Source organism: Apium graveolens, unplaced genomic scaffold (genome assembly GCF_009905375.1).
Source record: "Apium graveolens cultivar Ventura unplaced genomic scaffold, ASM990537v1 ctg4308, whole genome shotgun sequence".
NCBI classification, from domain to species: domain Eukaryota; kingdom Viridiplantae; phylum Streptophyta; class Magnoliopsida; order Apiales; family Apiaceae; genus Apium; species Apium graveolens.
In genome coordinates this window covers 5,501-14,843 of record NW_027418485.1, presented here as the reverse complement: position 1 = coordinate 14,843, position 9,343 = coordinate 5,501, and the positions used below count along the sequence as shown (strand labels likewise).

Sequence of the window (9,343 nt, the reverse complement as noted above, 5' to 3'; positions counted from 1 at the left end):
ACTTTTAAATTTCACAATACGATAATTTTAGTATCATCTTAATGAACCTTATTCTCAAAACTCGAGAATATTTCATAAATTATATAAGGTCATCACTTTCGACTGTAATATTTTAGTATCAGTCTGACCTTATACTTCCTTCAGACCCAGATATATTTTCCCAACAAGATTCTGTCAAACAGAACCACTCTCTCTATTTCTTAACATCTTTTCCCCCACAAAGGACATAGAGAGAACATGCACAATCCATTTTCTAGTACACGTGCTAGAAAATCTTGATTTATTGACTCTCAGTAATAGTCAAATTTTCTCTTGATATATTCACTTATCAAGAAATTATACGAGAAGCGCATTGCTTCTATTAAATTTACGAGTTCACCTTCAAGCAAATTATCAAGACATTCGGGACTAGCAATTATCCAAGTCTTTTGCTCTCTGCAGGTTCATCCTCACATTCATCCAATAACTCGTAAGTTCATTTAGATGACTTTTAATTACAGATCTACTGGGATCTACTAGCTTATCGCATAAGCATTCCTAAACTCTGTAATAGTATTCTTACGAATCTCAAAAATTAGATTCATATATCGGATATTATTAGACTCAACCATTGTCTATGTATCCATCCAAAATATCTCAATTGATTTTGGATCTCATGCTACCAACAGAGGTATTGGTATCAAGTTTCGAGATACCCCCACATTTCAATTATTTTCAAGAATGTTTCATTACATTCCACTATTCATAGAAAATTCAATAATTTTCTATTTTAGATACCCCCACAATTTTAATATTTTACAGAATGTCAGAAAACATTCTAAAACTAATAGGAAATTTAATTATTTCCTTCTGTGGTATTATGTTTAAGGAACGATTAGCCCTTCGTAACTAATATCCTCAAATTCAGTGATAGTCTGAGCTGATCATAATCGTTTTGCATCTCTCTTAGAGCGCAACTCAAGCCTGCATCTACTCCATTTATTTAATGCGAGTAAGGTGCAACGACCTCATGAATATTCACGTTGCAAACTGAATTTGCCCGGTGATTATTCATCATCAAATTTATTCACTACCATCTTAATTATCTGTATTAAGTTGGATTTACCCTTGAGTTTATAGAGCACACATCTCTCTATTTAGCTTCAATATTGACTCGACTATGAGTACGAGTGATAAATGTTTTACTATCAAACCAGACAGTAAACACGTATCGTGTCACTACCTCTCATCTGAGCAGGTTTTACGTCATTCATTAAAACCTATAAGATTTTAATATCATGTTTAAATAACTTCCCGTGGTTCTTATCATTAAAAATTCAATTACCGAATTTCTCTAAAATATTTACATGGTTCACACGAACCTACATTTCTGGCTCACCTACTGGTACAACCATAAAAGGCCCAAGGAAGAAAATAAATCTTCAATAACCCCACATTCAGTGATCCTTGATCAACTGATGCGTTAGGGTTAACAACTTTTCGGATTCTCTCCGAAGTTCAGCATAACTACTGATATCAATATCTGTCGTATTAAGTATCATATGGATCACTATAATAGGCTCGTGTGTCACTGCCGCAGCAGACCGACACCAACACGTAAAATTACTATTTAATTGGAGGAAAAATCCAACCAGAAAAATATAATTTATGTGCCGACCCATAACCTGTACTCCAGGCCCATTAGGTTTTTTAATGTGGAGAATCCTGAACCATTGTAAATCTGGTTCACTTCAGCTGCACAACTCGTCACATTATTTAACAACAAACATGTTACTGCATTCTATCCAATATTACAAGTTTGTGATATAACTCCATTATTAAATATTAAACAATAATAATTGATGCCTTATCATCACTCAACAATGATTAAAAAATTAATCACCAAATAATCAAGTTCCATCATGAAGGGTCACATTTATGTAGCCATATCATTTAATTGCATAGCAATATCATGTTATGAACTTGCAAACACGCATGTAAACTATAGCATATACGATTCTTGTATCAGTGTACTAATAATTCCGAAATCAATTCAGAATTAAGAAACTCTAGCTCATATATATTATCAATCACCATGTTAACAAAACATAATAAGCTATCCCATTAATAGCGAAACATGGACGAATTATAAATTTGGGTTTAATCTACCAATTTATAATGATCAACCCGAGAGAGATGTCAACCAAATATGTCCACTTGAATATAAGTTGATCATAAATCAATAACCATTAAAGCATCAATAGCCTTATAAGAAACCAATTATCCAACAACTTTGTGCTTACTTTTGCCTCGTACCTGTTATGCTTAAACAAAGCACCACTTAAAATCAAATTTATATTAATTTCAAGCACATGGCAACAAGTGATCAAAGAAATTAACACACTAAATTTAATTTAATTAATGAGGCAAATAATGGCCACTCATTTACCCATAAATAAATCCAATTTAAACAATCAAATTGACTTTTGCGTCTACTCACAAGAAAGTATGAAAATTGAAGAAAATTGCTTTAAGATTGTTATCAATCTTGTACGATAAAGACATTATTATATATATATTGAATATATAACTAATTCACAAGAACATTGCTAATTCTTAAATCACATAAGCATATAAGAATTAACAATTAAATTAAGAGAAGAGTTTGAGAAAACAAACAGAGATTGGATTTAATCTCGAGTCCAGAAAACTGTCTCCTTAAAGCAGTTTCGCCCCGCACCATCATTGTTTAGCGACCTGCTTCCCAGGATAAAACGAGATACTAGTATAATCGATAGATCGAATATACTCTCAGCGAACTTGAACTGAGCCCGAGAACTATCACCGGAATATTGGAAAAATTTAAGACTAGAGAGACCGAGAATGAAAGAGACGACTCTTATTTTCTCGACTTAATAAAACTGGTGCCCTAAGACTCTATTTATAAAGAGAGGCTTGAAAGGACTTGTTTTTCTTTTCGATGTGGTACATGGTATTTATAAGAAAAACTGAGGAATAGGTTTGTGCTACTCTCGATGTGGTACAAAACCACTTTTTCATATTAAAAGGTAAAACTTTGGAACATCAGTTATCATTCACCTTTTACTCATTTTGAGCGTGTTAATATGCATCGGAATCCCCTCGAAGAGGAGAATACGTTCCAATAAATACACATCACTAACACATAATGTGTCTCACTCATATAGAGTCTCAAAATGATTCACAACTTAGTCTAAAATACTAAGTTTGTCCAACAGAATACGCATAATTCTGGGAGAATACAACTATGGCGCTCATAGAATTTCGGATCCCCTCTCTAATTGTCAAATCTACTTCATCTCCAATATTTATGTCATTTTTGTCCATGAAAGCTACAAATCCTCGGGCTTTCAAAGCCTCGTACAAGAAGCATGTAAAGTTGTTGCGAGTTTCCCCTTTGAAGCTTAAGAAGACATGACAAAATGAGTCTTCTTTAGCCATGGAGAATTAGCTTTTCTGAATCAGATAGTTAGACTGGAGAAAAAAATTAAGTAGTCAAAATGCAGATGGAATACTTCAAGTTCAAAACAAGTGCTTTATTACAAAAGATGTTCTGATATATATACCAATAATTGGTTAAAAATATGTCAACAAACCTAAAGAATGGAGTGAATTGGTCAAAGAAATTATTAATACATGATAAAAATAAATACAAGGCTAGGTTGGAATGTTGGATGTAGCTTCCACGAAGTCAATCAACCATGGCAAGTCAAGTATTCTAGGGCTCTGCACACAAGGTTATACAAATGCACGTTCTCGGCTTATATATCTTAATGGTATGATCAATAATAAAAAAATTCTAAGTAAGGTTGATAAGAATTCTTACAAAATATCATTGATGCTGTTTAAGTCGGTCAAACAGTGACAGGAAAGCCAACTTCCCTCAGAAATAAATCTCATTAAAATTTGGAACAAGCTTAGAGAGGATAATTTTACATAGAACATTTAAAATTGAATTGTCAGCCTTTAAAGAAAACCAAGAATTTTAAATCATAGATAATAAGTTGTTATACAGTATTCGAGCTTGCTCAAGTAGCACTGCATCTGCAGCATCAGAAAACAAGCTGCTAGAAAGGAACTTGGCTGATCTCTTTGGCTCCTTTGCTTTTTATCTTGTTTAGATGTCTCTAGTCCCAAACACTCCATCAATATTCCAACAACTTTACATAATATTAGGGAATAGCAGAAGGAGTGAATATTTACAGTGGGGGCATCATGTACTTAAGTGACTATATTACGTGTCGAAATTCAACTTTTTTTATCATTTTCATTGAAATTTCAATTTTTTTAATATTGAAGTGCTAAAATTAGTATTTCATCTATTTAATCTCCAATTTATGATCATATAATTATAAATTAAATTAAATATGACTCAAATTATGAAAGATTTGCTAACATTACGGGGGCACTTAACATTTTTCTGGTGGGGACATTTTATAAAATATACATATTTATACCTTAAAATTTTAATAAAAAATGGCTAATTTTTTATTCTTTTATGTGAGAGCACGTGTTCCCGTTGTCCAGTACAATATGCGACCTCTTGTCCCAACCTAAAATTGAACTAGTAGTTCTCATATAATCATTTATACTCTCTAGTTGCCTTTGTCCAGCATACAATATATTCAGAGTTGACTTGAGCTTCACTATGTCTTGAAAATCCTCTAAACCTTCAACTTCTTCTTCTCCGCACAAGTCCTTCCCATTCACAATCACCATGGGAAGCCTCATCTTGTCATTACCCACCAGCTCTTGCAGCTCTGTCAGATACTTTGGCTCTTTTGAACAGTTTCTCTCTTCATATACAACATTTCCACTCATCAGAATAGTCTTTACCAGCCCATTCAAATACAACATTTCCACTCATCAGAATAGTCTTTACCAGCCCATTTGCGCCTAGGCCATTTTTAACACTAGTTGTGTAAAGAATCACCTCGTCATTAAATGACCCCTGTCGAGAGAAGGACGATGAAGAACTGCTTGGTAAACCTGAACTTTTTGACATTGGATGACAGTGTTTTGGATAAAAGTGCTCTGTAACCTGGAAGTGAAATCCTGATATGTTGAGAAGTATGTATATGATTTGTAAATGAAGAAGAAACAGGGAATTAAAACTTGAAGTAAATATTATGTATAATAGAACATATTAGACATTTAGATCACTTATATAAGAAAGCTATTAATATAGAACACAGTATTATTTAGCATTAAACATAATAGCATTGCGAAAGAAGTAAGAAAAGTTACCTCTTTACATGGTCTCCCAAAATACTACCAGCTTCTACCAAAGCTTCTCTCCACTTGTCTATCTTGTGGCTATACTTCGCCCTATGCTTTTCGAGGGCCGGACCATAATTCCCGAGCTGGTGTTTTATATCTCGGATTTCAACCTCGTAGAAGATTGCTATGATAAATTGTCTGGAGTTTTTCTTGCGCTCAAGGATGAGAACCAGTTCATCGAGGTACCATGTACAATAAGCATAATTTTGGGAGAAAATAACTATGACACTCATAGAGATTCTGAAAATAATTATCTGGAGGTTTTTTTGCGCCCTAGTACACATGGCTACGTTAAATTGCTTATGTGGTAGTATAATCTAGATATGTGAAACCAAGAAGCAAGCTTGTTTTCAGTTTTGTGATTGTGAAATGTTTGTATAATTGGAATATTATAAAAAGGAGTAGAGCATTACAATAATTAGAATGTTTTAGAAACAGAGAGAACAAGTAGTTATACAGCATCCCAAGTAGCGAAATCAAACTACTGCAGTTGACAAGCTGCAACAAGGCAAACTCTATCTCCAGGTGTAGTCCAGCAACTTGAGCTGAACTCCTGGGAGGAAAATACCCCAACTCCACTGCTTTTCATCTTGTTTACCAGTCGTCCAACATTTCATTAACAACTACCAACTGAATCTTTACCTAAAAAATATACAAAGCTTACAGTAATCACAAGATCTTCATTACAAACTGCAATTGGTCTAAGGATCAGTTTCACATTAGAATCGACAATTTCATGCTTCAATGTTCAAATAGAGAAAGTATAAATTACAGTTACAGGTGTATTCTCATTCCCATTCACCAACTTAATTATGGGCTCGCTACTATTTTAGCCTTCCTAATAAAACAATAATCATTCTGTACTAGAAATATACATTTCTAAGTTTTAACACTTTATGAGTTTAATCAACGCAATTTAAAAGCTTTCAGTCCTATTATATTGTTTGCCTCTTTTTTCTTTTTTATTTACTCTCTGATTGATTAGTATACGTCAGCCATTTGCTAGGTTGATGGACTACTAAAAGGAACTTCACTGATTGGGCCTAAACAAGCAATCATCTTTTTATTAAACACCTCTGGGCTTCTAAGCGGGTTATATTATGACCCAATTCATTGTAGCGCACTGTAAATTATTTTCATTGCGTGATCAGTTCCTCTGATTGAAATTACAAAAGAAGTTATTATTATTAATCAGTTACTTTCTTTACCAATCAATAACCAAATAATTGCACAAAATTCTCAAAGGATTTAAATGCACAATCAATCCATCATTCACTCTTACTAAATCAAAGTTTGCAAAATGTTATATAATTCATGACGGATATATATTCTGGTGGAGTAATAACATTTTTAGTTAATACTGTCTTTTTTTAATTTTCAAAATCTTTTGCAAATCTCCATTTGACATAATGTATTCCAAATAACTTATATTTTTATGTTTTTCTACGTGTTCTAAAAGCTCTATTGAACATTTTTCCAGATTTTTTTCAAATGTGTTTTTAATATTTATCATTTTCGCAAGTTAATATAAATTTTAAATATTATCTAAATTCAGAAAATCTGATATAAAATTAAAAATTGGGCCTGGGCCTAGTAACTCTCAAATAAATACAAGATATGTGTATATATTATCCAGTTCTATATTTTCAATGTAAAATGAGGCCTGAAATTTTAGTTCCCGCCAAAAAATGTTCCCTGGGTTGTCCAGTTCTTGATCAATATCTCGCCGGCGGCGTGCCATGTGGGTCCATCACCGAACTTTCCGGCGAAAGTGGGTCCGGAAAGACCCAAATAGCCCTCCAACTCCTCCTCTCTGCTCAGCTTCCACTTTCACTCGGTGGCCTTGCATCATCCTCTTTGTATCTCCATTCTGAACCCCCTTATCCTTTTCGTCGTTTTGAGCAATTATCGAAAGCCTTTTACTTATCGTACCCTCAACTATTTGATTCTGTTCAATGTGTGCGTAATAATGTTCTTGTTCAGGAATTAGATTCTGCAGATCACCTGTTTGATGTTGTGTTTAAGCTAGATTCTGCATTGGCGAAGGAGTCTCGTAAAACGATGCCGATTAAGGTACTTGTCATTGATTCAATAGCGGCGTTGTTTAGGTCTGAATTTGATAATAACCCATTTGATCTTAAGAGGAGGGCAAATTTGTTTTTCAAGATTTCGTCCACTTTGAAATTTGTGGCGAAGAAATATGGGGTTGCTGTTTTGGTGACGAATCAGGTGGTCGATGTCATGCGATCGGGGGATTTGAATGGATTGAGGATTGGGAATTATGACAGTTTGTATAGTTCGGGACGGAGGGTTTGTCCTGCTTTGGGGATATCGTGGGCTAATTGTGTTAACTCAAGGTTGTTTTTGTCTATGAATGAGGAAGTAGTTGGTAATGTCGCGGGTGAGGGTGATGATAATACATTGTGTAGAAGAACGAAAGAGGGAAATGCATGTTGTTTTTGCACCACATTTGCCTAGTTCATCTTGTGAGTATGTTATATATAGGGAAGGTGTTTTTGGTGTGCGTGGACAGATAGAAATCTCAGTTTTCGGTACAAGTTTAAATTCAGATGCTAGTAAAAATCCCACTTTTTTGTTGTGTGATAAAGAGTACAGTTGTGGAAATGTGTGAAGCTTATTGCATATTCATTTTCGATACCGGAGTAAATTATGTATATTTTTGTTACGATTGCTCATGGTTCTGCAGTGGAACTCTTCTGGTATTATTCCAATTTAATACTTGTTGCTTTAGAAATGTAAATCTTCCATTTCCCTTCTTTTTTTCCTTAACTATCTTTTGTAGGAGTATTGCTTTTCTTTTTCCAATCAAAAGTCAAAACTCGTGGAGTAATGTCAAAGATAATAAAGTTAAGATAGCTCGTGGAGATTGTATACGGTGAACTAATACCAATATATTATCAGATTGCATTGAAATTTTGGAACATATAGCACTTGTTTTAGTGTCAAATCAGGAATCAAAATGATATTACCAATATGTGATACCGTGACATAAATGTAGATCATATTTTAGGGTTTTAGACTTCAGGAATCGACAAGAAGTAGTGGGTGAGAGTATTGATGAGCGGCACCTGAGTCTATAATCCATGTATTGATGGGACTATTAAATTGTTTCTTATCGGCTAGAGTTGAACAGTTTGTTTTTTTAAGTATATAAAGTACAAGGTATTTTTTGACTTAATCAGCTGCTGATATCGTCTATTAGACAAATTAATGGCTGCTTTTGAGTCTCCATTCTGATTAGCTTGCTCAAGGTGTAAATGCATGTTCAGGTGCAACCTTTGATGTTTATGGTCATTTCTTTTTCCAATTGCATTCCTAGACATTGGTCTGGGTGGACTATGTAATGTAGCCTAGTGGCCTATGCCATTTAGGATAGTCATGGAGTGCAAGCACTTATTATATCCTAAAATATTGCAATACTCACACTCTTGCAGTGCAATAAGGATCTGATAATCTTTGGTGATTTTTGTTGGATCACGTTTGTTGCTAGATCATGTTTGTTGCTGAATTATCAGGAATTAGAGATAAATGATCGGCAAAATATCATTAATATACTTCTTGAAGAAAAATTTCAACACATTTAGTAAACATGACTAATATTTGATAATGTATTCATAAGAATTTGATCCCATGAGGGTATGTCCTGGGCTATTTGTGTTAATTCTAGGTTGCTTTTGTCTCTTGTCTCTGACCGAGGAAATAGTTTGTCACGGGTGAGGGTGATGATAATTTGTTGTGTAGACGAACAAAGAGGGAAGCGCATGTTGTTTTTGCACCACATTTTCCTAGTTTATATTGTGTGTATGTTATAATTGGGCAAGGTGTTTTAGGAGTGCAAGGACAGACAGAAACACTGCAAAAAGTGCACTAAACGCAAATCTGCTCGAATGGTCGTAATTCTGGTAGGAAAGAGCTGTACTTAACAAGAACTATCCTCGATGATCAGACGAACTTGAGAACATGCGGATCATTGGTGTCAAGAACTACAGTTAATCTTATGATTGTTGATGAAAATGTAGAAATA

At 34.1% G+C, this 9,343-nt stretch overlaps 1 protein-coding gene across 1 annotated transcript; it reads left to right on the top strand.

Annotated features, from left to right (window-relative positions):
• Positions 1 to 6,954: 6,954 nt before the first annotated feature.
• Positions 6,955 to 7,989, top strand: LOC141701723 (DNA repair protein XRCC3 homolog). The gene has a single exon (XM_074505354.1). It carries the CDS (start codon positions 6,955 to 6,957, stop codon positions 7,774 to 7,776), a length of 822 nt encoding a protein of 273 aa, XP_074361455.1. The 3' UTR covers positions 7,777 to 7,989.
• Positions 7,990 to 9,343: the final 1,354 nt, after the last annotated feature.